The 22,921-nt window shown below is 36.4% G+C and overlaps 1 protein-coding gene across 1 annotated transcript in view; it reads right to left on the bottom strand.

Moving 5' to 3' along the window:
* Positions 1–15,537: 15,537 nt before the first annotated feature.
* The window catches only part of Trp1 (translocation protein 1), a 147,209-nt gene continuing 139,825 nt past the window's right edge, over positions 15,538–22,921 (bottom strand). Inside the window, exon 8 of the mRNA XM_090402552.1 lies at positions 15,538–16,632. Coding sequence (XP_090258678.1) covers positions 16,259–16,632 — 374 coding nt within the window. The 3' untranslated portion in view covers positions 15,538–16,258. The remainder of the gene's footprint in view (positions 16,633–22,921) is intronic.

Below are 22,921 nucleotides of genomic sequence, written 5' to 3'. Positions count from 1 at the left end.
TGGTAAGCAAGTTTATATATATATTGTGTTATTATTCAACAACTGTTTACAGTTTTGAATCTGTATATAAAGTCAATATCGACAGTCGCCTGATTACAAACGTAATGAAAGGGACGGGAAGTTTGGAGCTTCCCCGGATAGCATTCAAAGGTAAATACAATTGGTTATTTTGTATACGGCCCCGGAACTTATTCGTTTAGAATTTAACCACTGGTGGTAAGCATATATATATATATATATATATAGACAAATTTTAAATATATAAGTTTCAATAAATGTATAACTTTTTTGCCTATACAGGAGATTCTTGACATGCGTCGTTTCGACTTTACGGTGGTAATCCTATAAATAATTTAAAAAATAAATTTCGACTTGAAGCAGCGCGGCGGAAGAATACGCCGTTACGCACCGTTTGTTTGGGAGAGGTGGTGTCGCCTGGGTCCCAGCATACAATCTTTGGGTACCGCTTGCTTTGTTTACATCTGCTCTCTCACTTTTGTGTTTGTGTTTATTTTGTGACTTTTTACCCTTCAATATGGCTCCCAAACATAAGGCAGATTCTTCCGATGGCAGTGTGTCGAAGAAAAGGGAAGCCATTACATTAGAAGTGAAATTAGACATTATTAAAAGGGCAAAAAAGCGAGAAACTCCAACGAACATCGGCCGCGCATTGAACTTAAGTCGTACCACAGTCGGGACTATTATCAAGGATAAAGTTTGCATCCTTGAACACGTGAAAGGATTGGCACCCATGAAATCGACTGTGATTACGAAAAAACGTAGTAGACTCATGATTGAGATGGAAATGATTATTGTTCTTTGACTGGAAGACCAGCATTAACGTCTTATCCCAATTAGTTACTTACCCAAAGGTAAGTAACTTAGGCTATGGTAATTCCGACTTGCAGCGAAAATCGCCTTACGCCGGTCCATAGGAATGGATCTCCGACGTAACTCGAAGACCCCCCACCCCTGTATTTACAATAGGAAATGGTATTGTAGTCAAAGGAGGTAAACCTTTGAATAATTCAAATATACCAACCAAATTTAGCATTCTAATTATTGTTTTCTAATATACGTACAGCATCTTAAAATAAAGACATTGTACCCCACTGTGTGCAGATTTAATTATAATTAATCGATAAATTAAAGTAGAAATTATTAAAGTTTCGGTCAAATTTCGTACGAAACTTTCATAATTTCTACATTTGGCTTTGAAATGATGCTGGATTAATATCCACGTGATTTATATAATTTAGCATCGCCAAACTGAAGCCTTTTGGCTCTTTATTTTAGTAAATAAATACTCTTACGCATCGACCGAGAGTTCGCTTACAAAAAATTCATCTCTCCTACTCTTCGAGTACCTTAATACTAAACGAGAGTTTTTGCTCTCTTAAGGTTTCTGCCTGGTCTCTGAGGAGAACCAACCAGTTCGAAACAACTGTCAGGCCAGTGAAACTTTATCAAAATGGACCAAGAGAAGGCCTATACTGTATATGGACGCTTGGGCAAGCGATCATGTTTTTTATAAGGTCTGCGCTAGGGCAACTCGCATGTGCCGACGAGTGTATTCCCGTATGCTTTCAGATTTGTACGAAACTTTCATCCTTTATATGTTTTTTGTGTGTGTGTGTGTGAGAGAGAGAGAGAGCATCAGTTAAGACAATTTCTGGAATGCTAAGTGAATTTTAAGAAATCAAAATGTGTAATCAAATAACGGTATTAAAATAGCTAATAATGTAATTAATGTTATGTAACTATTCACTATTAATAACTAAGAAGTAAATTCACAAAATGAATTACTTGTAACAAATAGTAATACCCTTAAGGAGGTTAAAGCATATGTAAATATATGATGTATCTAAAAATAAATAATAAGCTAACACCTTTTAATTCCCTTATGGGGAGTAGGTTAGGTCTTTTAACCCTATAGCTTTTGGAGACTGAGTCGGCAGATCAACTTCAGCCAATCAGAGATAGCTGGTCTGTGACTCTCACGAATTATAAGCCTCCGCCGACGAAGAGAACGGCAAGTAAATGCTGCCATCTATTGTACCTAACCTGAAAGGATATGTTACTGTCTAATTAATGTGGATTCTATGGTTGATTTTCTTGAGTTTATGGGATGAAACACCCGAGTTTCCTGCTTGCTTGTGCCAGAGATCGACTAACTCGGGAACCGGTCGAAGATAGGCTTAGAAAAAGTTCCTCCAGTCAGCGACTAGACTTGAACTGAAATCTATCTGGGTGGCCTAGTGCAGAAGATGCAAGCGCCATTTACACAGGCCTTTGATGTATCTAATTATGTATTTATTTTTATTACTACTATGTAAATTCTATTATATTCGCCGACCAGAGGAACTTTTACTAAGCCGTTTTCGAACCGGTTCCCGAGTTAGTCGGTTCTCTGGCACGAGCAAGTGGGTTTTTTTTTCTTCTGGAAACAAGTCTTTTTGTCCCGTAAGCTCAAGAAAATTTCAGCAGTAAAATAAAATAGTGTTAGGATTAGGGATCATGACATGGCAGAACTTAGTCACATCTCTTCACTGGTGGCGTGTATAATTAGTGATAGTCTTGGGCTAGCTATCTCTGATTGGCTACCGGTGAAGATTGAACTGCCCCTATCCAAAAGTTAGACCTAAAAACGGCCTCCTACTCTCTGTAGGAGAATAAAAAGGTGATAGCTGATATAGGTTATACATAGCAGCAGAGATAAGCATACAGTCATGTCATACCTATTTTAACAATGAACCATCTTTGTTCAATGCTAACGACCAATTTGCAACTTAAATATATAAGAAATACACAGCTAAGTGTTAAAACGCTAAATCTTGCATTTAGCCTTTGAACATTAAATGTGCCACTTCGCGTATGCTTTTTTCAAGATCAATAAAGCACATCTTTCTATGCTTTCATGATTTGTCGGCTGTTTATTACAAGACAAAAATTTTCCCTTCAATATATTTTCTTTAGCTTTTTCTCCACGATGCCAAATCTTTCTTGAAACTCGCTAATAAAATTCCTCCATAGGTTTTACATTAAATTTTATTTTCCTTATTTATAAATTGACATGATGAATATCAATTTATAAATAAATAAGGAAACCTTGTGATCGAACCTTCTTGATTGTGTAGTGTGCACTAGGATTTCTGGATATATGCAGTCTTAATCCCAGAGTTTCCAATGAAAAGATTGTTTCTTTAGAACCAATTGTTTATATTTGAGCATCAACTTTATTATTTGAACTTGGTTTACCAATCAGTTTTAAATTGATTGCTATTTATTATTAATTAAACAATTTTTTGCAGAAAGCAAAGACCACAACATAATTTTATTTATTTATAATTAATTTCATTTTACAAAAAAATTATACTTTTTAAAACAAAATAATGCCTCCTTTGCCAACATATTTAGCTTTATGTATAAAATGGTTACAAAATTAAGCAGTTTTATTATTATTTCGTGACACCTCCAAAGAGTCCAAAGACTCATCTAGGGTGGCCACTCACTCCACAACTCTCCAACATCTACACCAACGAAATCTACTGCCAACCACCACCACTAGTATTTTTTCTGTAAACTGCATATGTCCTAAAGGTCGATTTGTTTGTATGCATTTACAGGATGAAAAACTAGTTTCCGCGAGAAAAATGATAATGAAAATGTTAAACAGCGTATCATATAAAAATAAACAGTTTATAATACCTTCTTAAAAATAATCGATTATTTTATCATTTAGCTGAGTTCTCGACTTGGTGATAAATAAATAAGGTAATTAAAGTCTTTCTGATTCAACAGAATGTGGTAGAATGGTTTTCAGTACATGAACCAAATGCCTTACACATTAAGCTCTGTTCCCTGTTTTAAACTGCTGAACCTGACCTGAAAAAAAAGTGGATAATTCATATTGTTTTTGATTGTGTCACTGCTTCTAATTTACTTCTGTCAATATGGGTTCTGTAGTTTCTTTATTTTGCTCTTCTGACTGAAGAATTTGACGATTCATCATCTTCCTTGAAAAGCCTCAGGAATATCATCTTTATAGATGATATTCCCGATTTTTTTATTCAAAAGTCCTTTGTTAAGGCCTGTGTATGACGATGATTCATCTTCCTTGAAAAGCCTCAGGAATATCATCTTTATAGATGATATTCCCGATTTTTTTATTCAAAAGTCCTTTGTTAAGGCCTGTGTATGACGATGATTCATCTTCCTTGAAAAGCCTCAGGAATATCATCTTTATAGATGATATTCCCGATTTTTTTATTCAAAAGTCCTTTGTTAAGGCCTGTGTATCGCAGTGGAAGTGACGCGTCCTCTGCGCTTGGTCGCTCGAAGTCAGACTTCAGTTCAAGTCTAGTCGCCGACTGAAGGAACTTTTTGTAAGTCTTTCTTCGACCGGTTATCGAGTTAGTCGATCTCTGGCATGGGCAAGCGGGTTTTTCCTTCTGGAAACTCAAGAAAATCGACCGCAGTACCCACATTATTTCAGACAGTAGCATATCTTGTTAGAGTTAGGTACCAAGAGATGGCAGCACTTACTTTGCCAGTCTCTTCATCGGCGGCTACTATAATTAGTGATAGACATGGGCCAGCTATCTGTGGAGATTGAACTTCCCACTCAGTCTCCAAAAGCTAGATAGGGTATATAAAGGACTTTCCTACTCCCTGTAAGGGATTAAAAGGCGTTAGCTTATTTATTTATTTTTATGTCCTTTGTTTGGTAAAGTTGGCAGGATCAGGCTTCCCTGATATTAGCAGTGGCGATGGCAATACTTGCCACGGGGACCATGTCAGAGGCAACAGGCGTTTCGTACACCATGGCTTTAAGGGTCCCCAGGAAGAATGCTCAATGCTCGATAAATCAGGTGAGCGAGGGGACATGCGACGAGTCCACCATGCCTAATCCATCAAGCCCCAAAGGATGTCTAAATACTGAAGCACAGAAATGCCAAAATGGCCTGGAGCCTCCCCATCGTGTGGGAACCACACCTGCCGACACAGTCATTGGAACATTGTTCAGTAAATCCGGCAGAACTTCTTCCAGAAAGGTATGATACTTATGGGAGTCCAGTCGAGGTGGTAACAGGTATAGGCCGACTAAACAGTCAGCAACGATAATTGCTGACTGTTTATTCGGCAATTATCGTTGACTGTTTAGTGCATACATTAATGGTCAAGCATTGTTGTGCAGCCTGTGGGTTTTCATGGGCTTACACATGAGCATTGTGGTGATTGAAGACCTCTTCACGGGTAAATGAAGCTTCATCCATGAACAAAACACAAGTTGGAAAATACAGGTCTATGGCACTTTCCTGCAGAAACCACTGCGCGAATTCCCCATGGCAAGGATAATCTTCGGCCATCAGTAACTGGACCCATTGCAGCTGAAATGGATATAAGGACTCAGAGTGCAAAACGCGCAATACACTGGATCGAGATACTCTTATAGCAGAAGCACGCGTGCTTGTCTCTGGATTGTTCATCGCATGCAACACCTCTTCCATGGTAGGATTTCGCGTCGATTTTGACCGCCCACTATCATGCCCCTGATCGATCCATAGTCACACAAATTCTGATGCAAATATACGCAAACATTTGTTGATGCAGTTCACATCTGTCTGGGTACCTTTCGCGATACAGTCGTACAGCGGCTCGTCCATTACCGTTAGCTAAACCCGTAAATCAGGTACATGTCTGCCATCTCAGCGTTCGTAAAAACGACGCATGTTCTTCGTACGAACGTCGAAAACTTGAATGAGGAAGCCCCAATTGCTCACCTGGAGCGCTGGCGAACAGCGCGACCTGTCATGCTTTCCTATGTGAATATGGTTGATCTTGATATTCTCTACCTCAACTGAAAGTTTGTACGTGGAATTGTGAACCACCTTGTATGTATGTGTATATACCGGGTGATCCAAAAGTCAAAGAAAAAGTAAAAATTCAATAATTCGAAAAGTATAGACAGTAGCACGATGCGGTTTTCACAGAAAGACATGGGATTTTTTTTAATAACGAAAATTTTTATTGCCAGAATTGTTACATGTCACCGACAGGTGGCGCTGTAGCGGTCCAGGAGTTGCTACTTGTCACTATTTAAACGGTGAGGTACGTAAATTTCAGATGTAGTGAATACTGAAGTTAAACTTTCAGCATTTAACGTTTATTACCGAAGTTAAACGTTCTGCCAAGGTGAGGCATGTTATCGTTACGAGATAAAGCAATTTTAGTTAAGCTGTATTATCAAAACTCCGAATGTGCAAATGTGGCTTTGCGCACCTATCGTTCGATGCGGGGTATTAGAAGTGGAAAGGGACCGATGTCTGGTTCCTCACTGATAGCTATGATGAAAAGGTTTGAGGACACTGGCAGTTTGGAAGCACGTGCAAGAAGCGGGAGACCCAAAAAAACTATTGTGGTTTTGCACGAAGTTGAACACGAGACCGGACACAATCGGCAGCTTTCGCACATGGGGAATGCAGTGCACGTGAAATTTCAAGATGAACTGGCATTTCGTACGGGACTGTGTGGCGATCACTCAAGATCATCCTCAAGAGGTATCCTTACAAAATCCAACACGTACAGGAACTGAAACCAACCTATTTCGAGAGACGTCATGAATTTGCAAATTGGGCTTTTCAACAGATGGAAAACAATGCAGACTGGCTGCCAAAATGTCCTGTGGACTGACGAGGCGCACTTTTCACTTAATGGAAGTGTAAATGCGCACAACTGCCGCATCTGGGCGAGAGAGAACCTACACGCGATTGTGGAAACCCCTTTGCATCAGCCAAAGATGACAGCATGGTGTGGGTTCACTGAATCATTAATTATAGGCCCCTTTTTCTTTGAGGAAGTCCACAGCGGTACATTTCGAACTGTTTCTGTCACAGGCGAGCATCATGCAGCGCTTTTAAGAAACGGCAGCATTCCCTTCTTGCAAGAGAGGCAAGCGCTCCATAGTGTAACATTCATGAAGGATGGAGGTGCTCCATCCTGCATGAATAAAGGACACATCACAGGTCCTGTCCAGCACCTGCTGCGATCGACATTTGGCGATGACAGTGGCCTTAGTCGCTCTTTCCCGCATGAATGGCCAACAAGATCTCCAGACCTTGTGACTTTTGGTTATGGGGCTACTTGAAGTCACAGGTGTACAGAGGTCGGCCGACGTCATTGGCCAAGTTGAAAAAAAAGCTATTCGCCATCATGTGACAGGAGTTACAGCTGAAACCCTCTTCAATGCTCTGCTGGGTGTCGTGCCACGTCTGACGTCCATTCTCATGAATGACGACCGTCGACATTGAACATATGTAATCCTAGCTGCGTTGCAAACTGTGCTGCGGCACTGCAAAAACTACTGACACAAGTGAAGCGCCACCTGTCGGTGACAAATGTAACTATTATAATAAAATTTTTCATTAAAAAAAAGCACGTCTTTCTGTAAAAACCGCATCATTCTACTGTCTATACTTTTGGAATTATTGAATTTTTACTTTTTCTGTTACTTTTGGATCACCCGGTATATTATATATATATATATATATAACATAGCTTTCCAACTTTTTTTTAAAAAACAGGATGACTTCCTTACTGGCCATGAACTTATTTCTTTTTATGGAATACTTCTTGTACCCACAGAGGAGTTCGTATTTTTTTGATCCTTCATCTGACACCTTCTTACTGATTATAGTCAATTTTTTCTTCTAAATTTTTGGTTGTCTCAAGTTCGGTTTTATTTTCGCTTTTCCTCCTATTACATACAGTGCTTGGAAAGAAGTCAACAGACACCATAGTGTCAGAAACAAACAGCCATGGAACCCACCTTAAGATATATATATATACAGGGTGTTCGGGATAAATTTGACATATTTATAATTAATTATATTTTTCCGTAAGTTACATGTATTAACACACACTTCTCTTCATTTAAAAGTTTGGACCCTTCTTCATTCATATACAAGATGTCAGAAAGGATGGATAGCTGGAACCCACCTGAATCATGGAAGAGAATAACTTGTATCATGATGATTCGTGCCCGCCATCAAATTAAGGATATTACGACTGCTGCCCAATGCTCCCTGAATACAGTAAAAACAATCAGGCATGAACTAGAGACTTGCAATGGTGACTACGAGGATGTAGCAAGAAGAAAGATCGCTAGCAGACGATCTGATTGCGTTCGTACAGCAGAATTCCTCGCAAATCTGCAGGAACAGGTGTTGAAGAACCCTGGCATTGGAATTCAGGCTTTGTTCGTGGAGTTGCTAACTGTAGTCAAGCCCTGGATAACAAGGGTAGCCAATGGTAGGCCGTATGTATGGCAGCAGGATTCGGCCCCTTGCCACACCTCTGGGAAAAGTCAAAAATGGTTGTCTGAAAATTTCTACGACTTCACCAGTCCAAATGTTTGGCCTCCAAACTCCCCAGACCTTAACCCCATGGATTATTTTGTATGGGGCGCAGTTGAAAAAGACACCAATCACTCTTCCAGTAATACAAAAGCCCAGTTAATGGATAAAATTAAAAGTTTTTGCGGCCCTTCCCAGGGAGACTGTAGCATCAGCTTGTTCGAGGTTCCGAAGCAGAATTGAAGCTGTGATCGATGCTAATGGTGGTTATTTTGAGTAAATCTTGTTGATAGTATTGTAATTAACTCTGCCTGTAATGTTTTGTTGTCAATTCATTAAATTTAATAGATACAAAGAAGATTTTCTTTTTCCTTACGAAACTGTCAAATTTATCCCGAACACCCTGTATATATATATATAGGACATTTCGCTGCAATGACTGCAGCAATCCTATAGAGTATACTTCACACAAGCGTATAAGGCAATCAGTGGGAATTTTAGACAATTCTTGCTGTAGGTATGTAATGTTCTGGATTATTCTGGAAGCCAGTCAAGTGTAATGACGTTCGTGTCCACAAACCACTCGGTTACAGCAGCAGCCTTATGATGTGATGCAGTCTTGCTGAAAGCAATGGTCAGTTCTGTAGAAATGCCACAAAGTAGGAAGAAGGGTGTCCAGAATGCTAAGATACCTCATGTAGTTCAATGGTCATGGCACCACAAACAGAGGGGCCAAACCCTCTGTTTGTGGTGCCAAACAACTCATGTTGTTGCGCTTTGGTTCTGAATGTTTTCCTGCATATTCGTGTTCTAGTCGATGCCCAGAACTCTACATTCAACGTATCAGACAGGTCACATATGTAAATGATATTTTTACTGTCTAGCAAGGTCTTTTATCAGAACACTAAAATTACACTGCCTTTTTAGATCTCTACATGCTTTATTCAAAAAGAAAACATATGCTATATTCATGCTCAATCTCACCATCATCCTAGTCAAAAATCTGGCATTATACAGTATACCTTTTGTCCATCAAGCTTATTTCCTTTGCTAGTTTGATGCTCAGTGCCTTATATATAAAGAAAAAATACAGTATTTTATCAGATCTATGGTCTTTCAATGATAAAGCCAAAATTACAGGTCTTTCTTCACTCTATCTAAAGTTAACTATCATATCTTTTTGTTAAAAATATATCTCAACATTACTTCTAAGATACAGCTACTGTTTACAAGTGACATTGCATCCTACCCACGGGATTTCTTCTATTTTTTTTTTCTAGGTTCTGTGAAGCATACTTTCTCCATTGGTCTTTACTAGCATTATCAGATGCCTTGTGTTCCTGCAGTTTTACTTTTGCCAATCTGATAGATTTGTGATGAACAAAAAAATACTTCGTCTAGCCATAAATACTGTTACAACTTAAACAGTGCATAAACCTTTAATCTATCAGTAAATCATTTACAGCTTTCAGTGCATACAAACCACATGTATAACGTGCATATAACAGTACTCAATGTTCCACTTTTGCCTTCACACACACACACACACACACACACACACCCAGTCTGTGAGGGCACATATCGACGACAGCATGCACATTGAATGAAAATGCTGCCATTGCTTGCTCCAAATCCACCTTCAGGCACATTCACTACATTCACATTCATATGTGGCCAGGCACATTCACTTACAACCAATTGCATGGTCCTCACTTTGTGTGGAGAGGCAGAGTCCTGTTGGAAGGTCCACTGCTTTCCAACAGGACTCACACAGCCTTCCTACACACACACACCTGATACATTACCCTCCACCAAACCATCACAGATGCTGAATGATGACCTCTGAATCCTGGGTGCTATGGCACATGCTGTACAACCATCCAGGGGATATACTCAATCGTTTTGACAGCTAAACGACTCTTCAATGGCAAAAATCTTCTCGTCCGTGAAGAAGATATCTTATTTGCATACTGCTGGAGAAGTGCCTTTAATTTTATTACTCTCTGTTGCATAAGTTGTGGTGTTAGGAAGTGTCCAGTAGAATGACAATAGGCTCTCACCTCCAGGTCATCGGTTAGCACGTGACATTGCGAAATGTTGCAACATCACCTATTCTGCATTCTTACAGGATTATGGCAGAGACATGCCATAGCAGTCCTCACAAACTATTGCATCCTAATCCAACATGGTCAACCTATTCTTTGGTGGTAAAATACGTCTTCTGTATCGTTATAATGCTTAATAGTCCACAGAAACATCCTACTGATCTGGAGTGTTTTTAGTGTGTTGAAAATAACAGGCGGCTGCATTCCAACCTTGTGAAGTGTTATTACAGCTATACAATTCTCATAATCTTCCCACTGCTCTCTCTACTAATAAACACACGAATGTTGGCTGTGGAACAGCGCCACTGATGGAACCGTTCTTGCGCAATTCTGTGGGAAGCGGGGGGGGGGGGGTGCAGAAGTCATAATAGTATTTATGGCAAGACTGTGTGTATATTAAAACACCATGTGCCAAAACAATCTGGCAGAAAAATGATCTTGCAGAAAATGTCTTTGTCACCTCTGCAGACAAGGTTCTTTTGACAAAAGATTAAGTTCTACATGAAAACAGACTCCTTATAGAATAATTATACAAAGAGCTGTAAAATTTTATTACATCATCCCAATGTCAGACTGAATGGGTTATGTTTATTCCTTTTGTGAGAGATAGTGATCCTCAACAATGTTGACATTGCACATAATTTTTCCCCCATATCATTAAGACTTTAGTACAAATATGTCCATTCTGCTCTAATCCAATTCACAATTTCACTTTCATATTCGCACTGCTTACTCTTTCATTTATGCATGTTTGTGCACGCATTCCAGTTTTAATCATACAGTCAGGTGAAAATTTTTTCATAAAATGTTCACTTTTTATGGAATTATTCTGAAATAAATCTATCTTGTAGGAATAAGAAGCCTGTTTGGAGGAAAGAGAAACTTTTCAGTTTCTACCAAAATTGATCCCGCTTGAAAAATGCTTTGAGAATTCCTTTCATCATTAGATTGGATCTGAATCCCAAAATGTGGAAACTGGATAAATACTTAAATACTTTTAGATATGTAATATTCCTAAGATTGTAAGGTAGGAAATGATTATTCTATACAATCTTCAGTTAACATGCTAGGCTCAATGGTCTGTTTGTTTTCTAGAAACCTAATCAATACTACAATAGCATGGTTAATCCTATCTATGGATTGTGTATTTTCTAGTGGGGGAGGGATTGTTTTGCTAGATGAAAAATGTGAGTTTACGTGAGAAAAAAAAATATAAAATTTCATGTGTCAGCACCCAGGTCTTTTCAATGCAAAGGTATTGCCATTGCTGACTGAGTTATATTACAGAGGCTTTTTTTTTATTCTATATATATTGAAGTGAATAATGATCTGGCACTACCTTGAACATTTCAACATAATACAGTAGTGATTACTACAGAAAACACTTATAACCCAACATGCTATAAAAAATTATGGAAAGTAACAGCCATAGTCCCATAGCAAAAATATTTTAACCTCACTACTGTGGACAATAAAAGTTCAAAACATTCACTATGAACTGAATTTACTATCAGATAGCATAAAAATCCATACTCCAAAATTCTGAAGTGTAGGTACACATATTTTAAACTTAATCAACCCAGCACAAAAGCAATATCTAAAAGCTGTGTTTCATGATGCCAATGCAATTGTGATGGATCTTCTCTCAGACAGGAACGTAGCTCTGCCACACTGACTAACTGATAAAAACCAACATCTTAGAATAACCAGATAAGATATAATTTGCTTTTATTGTTAATTATGTTAGTTAAATATTTTAAACATATAATTAACTATAAGTCATGTAATAGTCAGGGCTAATGAAAAACAAAGTGTTAATAAGGAGCTCCCATGATAACGTTTATGTTTCCAATACAGTCGAGAATAATAATAATAATAAAGACAAAAACATAGTCTGGCAACATAACTGGGTCCCAGGTCAACTTTCAGAGGACCGATCAGTAGTAATTTGTACCAGCTTTTTCTCAGCGTATAGAAAACCCACCCATACAGGCAGGTACATTCACCAACAATCCCCCCCCCCCCCCTTCACAACAATATGGAGTTATCAAGACACTATACAACAGGGCTAAACTAATCTGTTCAAATGACAATGCCCTATCCACTGAACTAAATCACATCCTTAACACTTTCTCAGCCAATGGCTACAACCCCCAAAAAATCCAAAACCAGTAAACCACAACACACCCCCCCCCTTACAATAAAGACTACTCTAAATCCATCATGATTCCCAACATCCAAAATCTTAAAAAAACATGACCTGACCTCCTGTTACAGACCATATAGAATACTGGCATCCCTTATCCGCTCCACTAAAGACCAACCACTTCCCCTAGATCTACCTGATGTATACCAGGTCCCTTGCAGCTGTAAGCTGTCCTGCTATGGCCAAACAGGCAGGACAGCAAATATCAAAATTTCGGAACACAAGGACTACATCCGGTTTCATCAGTACAGTCACTCTGGGCTTACAGACCATGCTCTGGATACACACCACAGAATACGGTGGAAGAAAGCCACAGTAATACACCACAGCAAGTTTAAATTTGAAAGACTATTCATAGAATCAGCCTCAGCCCTAAGAAACATGCCAAACCTCAAAAAATTTGGATGCATGAGACTGTCCCAAATTTGGGAGACATACATCAAGAGAACTTCAGCCCAACAGCCAAGAATACCTAATATAGCCCGCTAGGGGCATCATCAGGACTTTAGAAAAAACAGTAGTTTCCTCTTTTTTTTTTATTGTTGATATTTGGTCCTTTTTTACTAATAACAAGACATTTTCTTTGGATTTTATTGGACCATGATTTTTTATATAAATATACGTATACAAACGTCAACCAGTTTCGCCAGCTTGGATCTGTCTGGCTTCTTCTTCCTAACCACAGGCTGATTCTATGAATAGTCTTTCAAATTTAAACTTGCTGCGGTATATTACTATGGCTTTCTTCCACCGTATTCTGTGGCGTGTATCCAGAGCATGCTCTGCAAGTCCAGAGTGGCTGTACTGGTGAAACCGGAATTTAAGGTCGTTACTGCATTCTTCTGTTGTAACCATTCTCGTTCTGAAGAAGCCAAACAGACCCAAGCTGGCGAAACTGGTTGATGTTTGTATACATATATTTATAAAAATCATGGTCCAATAAAATCCAAAGGAAATGTCTCATAATTAGTAGTTTCCTCTCTTCGACCTCATTTTGCTGTTGTTAGTGCCTGCGTGCACGTATTAATCTTATGTTCCCATGAAGATGGCAATGTGACGTTGCCGAAATATAGGAAGTATATATTAAAGTTTATTTTAATTTATATTCCAGTTTACATTGTGAATTCCTTAAGTTATTTAGTAATCATGTGCAACAAACATATAAGCCTTTCTACAAGAATAAAACCTCAGTATAGTTTATACGAGGTGGTATCAAAAAGTTTCGAGACTAGGCTTGTAACACGCCAACAGATGGCAGCACAAGGCTGCACGCACAGTCACAGGGAGCACCTACCTTCATAAGTCAGTGTGCCAAAAGACATCGTCCTGTGCAATTGATGCTATTCTGACCACCTGCGTTACCACATCTGCGATTTCATCATGGACAGCAAGTTAGAACAAAGAGCAAACGTGAAATTTGAGGATCATTACCAGTGACGAAACTTGGGTGGTGTACGGGTAAGACCCTGAGATGAAGCAACAGTCTTCATCTCAGGAAGAGTGGAAGAGCTGATCATCTCCAAGACCGAAAAAGGTGAGGCAGGTCCGCAGCTTGACTAAGTGCACTCATCATCTTTTTCGACATTGTGCATCAAGAATTCATCCTCAGGAGCCAGATCATCAATAGAGAGTTATACTGCCAGGTTTTAAGGGGTCTGAGAGAGGACATTCAGCGAAAGCGACCAGATCTCTGTGATGCGCGAAAAACTGGATGCTCCACATCAAAAATGCACAGTCACTGAGCTCTCCTCACATGTGAGTTTCTCGCCAGAAACAACATGATCTCACTTCTGCACCCATCCTACTCGCCAGATTCGGCTCCTGCAGACTTCGCCCTCTTCCCGAAGATGATTCAGCTCAAAAGTCACCGTTTTGATACCATTGCGGAGATCCAGTGCGAATCACAGAAGGTGCTTGACATGCTTCAAAAAGAAGGCTACAGGACACGTTCTAGAAGTGGCAAGAATGCTGGGAGCGCTGTATTGATATGCAAGGGTACTATTTTGAAGGTGATGTTGTGTAAACGTACATAAATAAATAATTTCTCGCAGAGCTAGTCTCAAAACTTTTGATACCACCTCGTATATTGCTCTATATCCCACTTAGGCAACAAAACTTAAAAATAGGTCTTTGTTATATTTCTAGTAATTGAGTATTTGTCTTAAAGTACTGCAATAAAACAAATATCTGTATTTAAATTTTGTGACATAAATGAGACATTGTATAGAGCAATATGTAGCAACATACAACCCCAAATTTGCATGAACCCAGCTTGCACTTCTCCAAATTTTTCTTCTACAACCATACCATTTTCTTCCATACTTCTTTAATTCTCACATTTATTTAAATTTCTTATTTTCGTATGTTATTTTCTGCTCTTTGTATTATAATGTACTTTGTGAAATCCTTTTTGTTCAATATTCAAACCCCCCCCCCCCCCTACAAAACCAGTTAGTGTTTTACCTTGTGATTATTTATCAGTAAAAGATGCTTGGGACTTAGCCGGCTTGGCTTCAAAATGTTGTAACATGGAGGGAGGGAAGAAAGAATTACAGGTCATTTAATATGCTCAGAAGTCAGGTAAGGAAGGATGATATGATCCCAGAGGTCCACTGAAAGTTTGATGCAGATTAAAGGCTAAGTAGTGTGATAAAGGTTTGTTTGAATATTTATTCATGTAAATCAGTCAAAGGGGGGAAGGATGCTTTCCTGTTCAATTTACTATAGCAAGCTACACACTAATGAACTTTCTCTGGACCTTATGGTTTGTTATGGTGTCTACTGCAATGTGTGGAATAAAAGATTTCTAAATTTTTGGATTCTACGAATTGTACACAGAAGAATTCAAGAATATTAAAAAAAGATGCAGAACTACAAAAATTAAGAATTTTATAACAGAAATGATTCCATAAGGTACAGTATAATTTAGACTAATATTGTCATGCAGATATTTCTGTTATATTACCACAATACTCTTACAGAAAACAGATTCCACTTTTAAGATGTATTAACTGTAGTCAAAAAATTTATTTTGATGGTTTTAGCAGTCACAGTTGGATTACATGTTTTTTTATTTTTCTCATGCCCCTTAGCCATTTCCAGAATGACTATGATTTATGTGGAGTTTATTTTTGATATATATATATATATATAATAAAAGGACAAATGACAGATGTCTCTCCAAAGCAAGATCTGAAACCTACTAAAATCTATCAATACAAAACAAATTTTCTCATTTCTTTGTTTGAAATTTCATAAAATAAATACATTACCAATTTAAGATACAATAGTAGCCATTTTGAAACAAATTTTTGTGGAAGAATTGACCTTAACCCAAATGCATAATAAGCAACATCTGTTAAGAATTGCCTGGAGACTATCTGGAAATTACTATCAAACACTTCTACACAAATACAAAAATAGCAATAAATTATGTATATATTTTTATACTTTCCCTGCTACCTAGTCAAGTTGTCAAAATGTGTGTATCTGCGTGCTAAAATGCTGCATTCTTGACCACACTGGTCAGTAAGGTTATCGAAATAAAGTACATTTTATATAAAGCATATATGATACAAATATGATGCCTACATTCAGTGATATTCATCTTGGTCATCGACATCATCTTCTGGATCAACTATTTCAAAACCATTATCTCCAATTTCAGTTTTACTTTTCTCACCATCACTTTCCTGTTCTGATTCTGTGTGCACATGATCTTTACCTTCCTGATCAGTAGTAGATTCTTCTTTCTCTTGGTCCACAGATTTCAGATCTTTGGAATCATCTTTTTTATCTTCTTCTATCTCTTTTTTATTTTTGTCTTTTTTGCTACCTTTGTATTCATATTTATATAATGGCCAAAATGATTCAAAGAAACCAACATCTTCTGTTAAGTTTGGTAGTAACCATAGGTGATGTTTTCCAAATGATACTAACCAAATAATGACGAACACTACAAGACGAACTGAAATTAGAACAAAATTATTAGAATTTTGAAATTAAGAATATCACTGAACTATCAATTATATTGTACTTATCTAGTAAACCAAAACTTCATAATCTAAAAACCTACCTTTCTGTATATTTCTTTTACCAGCTTTTACATATACTGATTTAGAATTTATTATATTCTATCCATGTCAGATATCATGACAAGCAAGGTCAATATCTTCATCAGGTACACAGCCTGATCACAGTGAATTTTTTATTCAACACATTCCTAATCAAAATGCTAAAGAAAAATATTAAGTTTTCTAATAGTTTAAAGCAGAAAATAATAAGTGTATGTTTAATCATGAGTATGTAGTTGCACTTTGAATGTATAATAGCAGCTACAGCTCATATTATATAACTAATTGGAATAGTCCTATCTGAAGCAGAAACCAAACCCCTGAGCAACAAGAATAGTATAGAATACAGTGAATAATGAGTGAAACAGCTCCAAGGGAAGGGAAAGAAAACACAGTCAGAACATCATTGATCTCAAAATTAAGAAATAGGAAATCATCTGGAACTGATGGAATTTATAATGACATGCTAAACTATGGAGTTAAAGTATTAAAGAAATGACTCAAAACATGAGAAATTTAATTAAAGATATCTTTGAGAAAAGACAGATTCCCAATGAATGGAGAATGAATATTACAATACCAACATTTAAAAAGGAAACAAAACTATCGAGTAATCAACTTAAGTGCACCACCATAAATAGGTACAAGAATTATCAAAGAAGAACTAGAAGCACGACAATTTTAATGATGAACAACAAGGATTCCATGAGGGAAGATCATGTACCGATGTTATATTTGTTATAAAGCAAAATAACAGAAAAAAGTAATAGAATTTAACAAACCGATATTTATCTGTTTCATTGACTAAGAGAAGGCTTTCATTACAGAATCAGATTACAGGATGTCCTGAAGGTACTAGCATTAGGAAAGATACCACTGCAAATCATCAAAATGATCAAAGATATGTACAAAAAAAAAATGAATGCATAAGATATCAGGACACATGAATGTATGTCCTGAAAGTACTAGCATTAGGAAAGATACACTGCAAATCATTAAAATGATTAAAGATATGTACAAAAAAAAAAACGAATGCATAAGATATCAGAACACAAATTGTTTAAGTCCATGTTTATTTACATAATTATGGATGAAATAACAGAATTTAAAAAAACAGAAATTAAATTATTCAAACTTCAAACAGATATGCAGCAGTTTTAGCATACAAATATCAATAGAGAAATCAAAAACAATGGTAATTGCAAACGAATCAATCAGATGTAACTAAATGGAAAAATTTTAGAACAATGAAAATATAACACAGGATGAAGTAAAAGAACAATCCCCGAAGACTAATAAACTATTAGGACGTCTAAATTCAACTATATGAAAAATAAATAAGGATCTAACAAAAGAAACCAAAGTATGAATGTATAAATCAATAGTCTGACCAATGTTGACATATGCATGTGAAACAATAGAAACATCAAAATTACAACAGAAAGGTACAACACGCAAAATGAAAACATTAAGAAAACTAGTTAACAAAATAAAATCTGACAGAGTAAAGAGCAAAAACATTTATAGAGAATGTCACTTACAACCTATAATTGCATGAAGAAAATTGGAATGGAGTCAACATGTTAATTGGATGGACCAAAAATAAAGCATAGTTAAACTAGCCAGAAGCTGGAGATCAAATATGAAAAGACCAATTAGTAGACAAATAAGTGATGGACAGATTGTCTACATTGCAGCATTGAGGATACAATAAGCTGAAAGCACGAAGAAGCTTATTTACATTACCTTGCATTGAAAATTCTGCAAATGTCATTTTAGATACAAATTAAAAATACATCAGCAACTTATAGCATTCATTTTTCAAATGAGTATTCAGAAGTTAAGCTATTATCATCATCAAATTCCTGCCATGTAGTCCCGAGAAGTTAAAGGATATGATAGTACTACATGAAAAATTTACATCATTACTAACTTCCTATCTACAATTTTTTAAGTCAAGCTATGGAGAATAAAAATATATGTTGATAAGAAAATTTAAGCAGAATATATACTAATCTAACATGTTAGATGCACAATTTCATTGAAATTAACAAATAACTATAAAAATTATTAACAAACCTCCAGGGAGTCAAGGACTCTTCGAGGAAGGCTACATGTCATGCATCGAATTCATTCACACTATCTGTACTCATAACCTTCAAAGGCAAGCCATTCTAGTTATGCATTCACTCTGAGAGAAAAATGTAGCTCTCAAACCTTTCTTGACTGCATTTTTTTCCAACTTCTACAGATGCTCTCTCATCCTTTCCCCACACTCTGCAAATTGAAAATTTTCATCTACTGGTATAACTATCTGCTCTCTGAAATTTGTTGGTCTATCACATCACTCTTTCCCCATTTCGCTAGGATCTACAGACCACAAATTCCCAATCTCTTCTCATAATCTCCATTTCAGAGTCCAGATATCATTAATGATCTTCTTTGCCCCCTCACCCAGATCTGTATGCAACATTCTAGATGAGGCAGCAAAGTCTTGTAAAGAGGCAAAATGATTTCCTTATTCTCACAAGTTAAGGTTAATTTAAGCATCGCAATTATCCTCTGAGTTGTATTTACAATCTTTGACATATGCTCCCCCACCCCCTTCCTATGTACTAAAACTCCAAGATCCCTTAGCCTGGTCAGTGTCTTCTAGCATAATCCCGCCAATATAATGTACCAATGGATATCTCATTACATCAAAGTGCATAACTTCACATTTACTAACATTGAACAAACAGTCATTTTCATGTCCACAATTCCAACTTACTCAAATCATTCTGCAAGTGCATTCCTGATTAGCCTATCTTTGCATCTTCATCAAATAGCTGTCTCTCCTGTTAAATCCTTTCCAATATCATTAATTGTAAAGAGTGAATAAGGATGGACCAAGGACTGACAATTTAACTCTTGTAGATACACATCTCTCATATACCATATCTGCCAGCGTATAAGTACACACTTTTTTAGGAAAAAAAAGATTTTTAGATCCTCTTCCTGATTCTGCCAAGTTCTTATCATTTTCTCAGTTGGGGTTGGCCCGAAATGCCTCTCTACAACCCTGTTTCCATGTTCTTTAGCATACTCAATTACACGAAGCTTGTATGCAATATTGTAGCAATGCTGACGTTTTTCAGCCATAATTTGCCAAGAAATTTAGAGAAAATTTAACGGCAGAAATTTATCACCATTCACAACCGCGACAACAATTGGAAAGTTTAACACTCCTACTGGCCAAAGTGGATGAAATAGCAAGACCACTCTAGAATTTTTCATGGATCAAAACTTCATCGTCATTCTATCTTTTATTAAGTATTTACCCTCCTCTGCTGTTAATCCTTTAATGGAGATTTTAGAGCCATTAGCGGATTAACTGTGGTCGAATGACTTTTGAGTCACTTATCTTTACATGTACTCTGTTACTTGGAATTTTCTTCATTGTACTAGGATATTTGATTGTTTTCTTTTTTTTTTTATTTTGCTGCACAATTTATTTATTGTGTCTCTTTCCAAAAATAGAAGTTTCACATCTGCCAAAATAAATAATCAATCTTGAAATGACCACAGATCCTTTACAATGAATATATTTTAGTAATAGTAAATTTCCTTCACTTTACTGACAGTATAGATTCTTTTTCACGAATTTTCAAATGTTTGTTTACATATAAAATATTTTGTCAGATATTCATATTTTAAAATAACATTTAGTGAAATATGACATTTTGCTTGCTTTCTTTGCAAAATACCTTTAGATGAATTATCACATTTCAATTTTAGGAACGAATTATTATTATTTTTTTTTTCCTATGAACAACAAATGATTATAAACTGCATTACTCAGTTTCCGATACTGTGTCTTTTTTAGTATCAAAAATTTATACCTAATGGTATTTTATCGGACTCTTCACCTCCTTTTGCTTAAAATTGCAACAGATTTTTTTTTTTTTTTTTGTAGGATGTACATTACTATAATATCCAGTGTTTATTCACTGTAGATATGTTGAAAATATAATAGGAAGGATATCCTGTATGGAATGATTCAAAATTTATGCTCATTTTTAGGATTTTTGCAACCCCTCCCCTCTCCTGTCCTGGAACTCAGGTACATAACTACTTTAAATTTCTACAGCTTTGAAAGCTTTCAGAGAGTATTCAAAATCTCTTATTTCAGTTTACCATTTTGACAAAAGAAATAAAGCAATAATATTGTTGTATATTCGAAGCTTCTAATTCTGTACTTTTTCTTTGCATCTGAAATCAGCTGTTCAGCAGTCTGCTGAAATTATTCTAAGATTTAGAAATACTGTGTTATTTTTGTTTCTATTTTTTAAAAAAAAATCTAAATATTACTACTTCTATTGCTGCTGGTTTCTATTTCTGAAAAACGTCTTAGAAATGCTAGACAATAATCCTTTTACCTGGAAGAAAAGCTAAAAGTGTTAGATTACTCTTTTGAGAAACGCAAGACAGAAAGTTTCCGAGAAGTCGCACTAAATTGCCTCAAGCAGAATGTCTTGTTTCATATTCAGTTGTTCAGATATTCTAACACAGAAAATCTGACATTTCTTTTACAGGCTGATGCAGTATTTATGCCAAAAATGATATCTTTATTTATAGTGATCAGTTTCACTTTTATTATCGAAAAATTCTAAATTATTTGATACGATTATCTTGAAAAAAATTACTGCCGCTGCTGCTCTTGCTTGCCATCTCATAAATGAATTGTATATTGGGTATACTTTCTAATATTCCTTTCTGTCCAGTAACAAGTTGTAGACTATACCCCCCCCCCCACACACACACACACTGGGAACCAGATCAAAAGAACATGCCCAGCAGGCAGCACAATTGATGTCCAATATTCAGTCAGTGCAATAACTGAATATTTTACAGGCAGAAATTCCTTGTTTTGTTTTTCCATCTTTCTGATTGATTAGCAGACATTCGAAACATATTATTCTGATATTGCATTTGTAGGATGACAGTGTTTTTATATATTAATTTCCTCTATTACCCAATGTCACATAACTTCCTGATTTATAATAATGAGGAAATAATATGTATATTTTCTTATTTATAATTTGCTAATTTATAATAATCAAAACCTAGTTTCTGTGTTGAAAATTAAACGTTATGCAGAACAATTATTATGGAAAAATCACAAATTAAATAAAAACTGTACCTATGTTTTATAAGAGTTTTCAAGTGTGTGATAGTGTTGCAGCGGGGAGGGTGTAAAACTATCAAAGTTGAAATAATGTTCAATTCTATTGTGAAAATATGAAATTTCACATTTGATGCATGCACACACACACATATATATATATATTTTTTGTATCAGAGAATATACGCAAAAGTATCGCTTACTTTAAAATTGGAGAAAAATATATAAACTAGGCAGAAAATTTATACTGTACATATCAATTTAAATAATAACCGTTTATTTCATTTTATGAAGACCGATTATACAGGGAAACCAAAAAGGTGAAAGTGCAAAGAACAGGAGATTAATATATTTTGAAAGAACTTAGTGATATGATATGACAAAATTAGTACAAAAGCATTAAACATTGGTTCTCCAAGGTAACGCAATATTTAAGTGAAGAAAGTATGCAAGGATTTATATTTTGTCCTGGAATTATAAACTGCACAATAAAAAGATAAAATAAAAATAATTTCGATATTTTTAGTCTTTCTAATATAACTAACAGTCAAGTTGCCCAGCATAAAACAAGGAGCTGTGTTTCTTGTTATAGAAAACTGAGACTCAGCTTCTTGAGATAATCTGTTTAAGTGTTCTCTACAGCGTGAAGGATTATCTCACCTTCTAAATGAGAGAATAGCCAAATTGCACTTCTTATCCATGTTGTTTCAACAGGTGTATTGAATCGTATCCAGATTTAGCTGGACGTATATATACATCCTGGCCGGTTGGAGGGTTAAATGAACAGGAACACAGCTGTGAACGTCGATGACAGTGCATGCGCAGCCACTGAACTCTACATAACTGGAATGCTCTCACACACTGCAAGGAAGCAAGAAAGAAATTGCATAACTCGGAGCACAGAAAATTTCCAGAAATGAAAGTAATAAAAAACTGAGTATCGGGTAAGACGCACCCTGTTTTTCAGACCCATTTTCAAAGAAAAAAAGTGTGTCTTATATGCCGGCAAATACAGTACC

Source organism: Typopeltis vanoorti, chromosome 13 (assembly GCF_054136105.1).
Source record: "Typopeltis vanoorti isolate ZY-2024b chromosome 13, IOZ_Tvanoo_1.0, whole genome shotgun sequence".
Taxonomy (NCBI): domain Eukaryota; kingdom Metazoa; phylum Arthropoda; class Arachnida; order Uropygi; family Thelyphonidae; genus Typopeltis; species Typopeltis vanoorti.
This window is presented reverse-complemented; position numbering and strand designations above follow the sequence as displayed.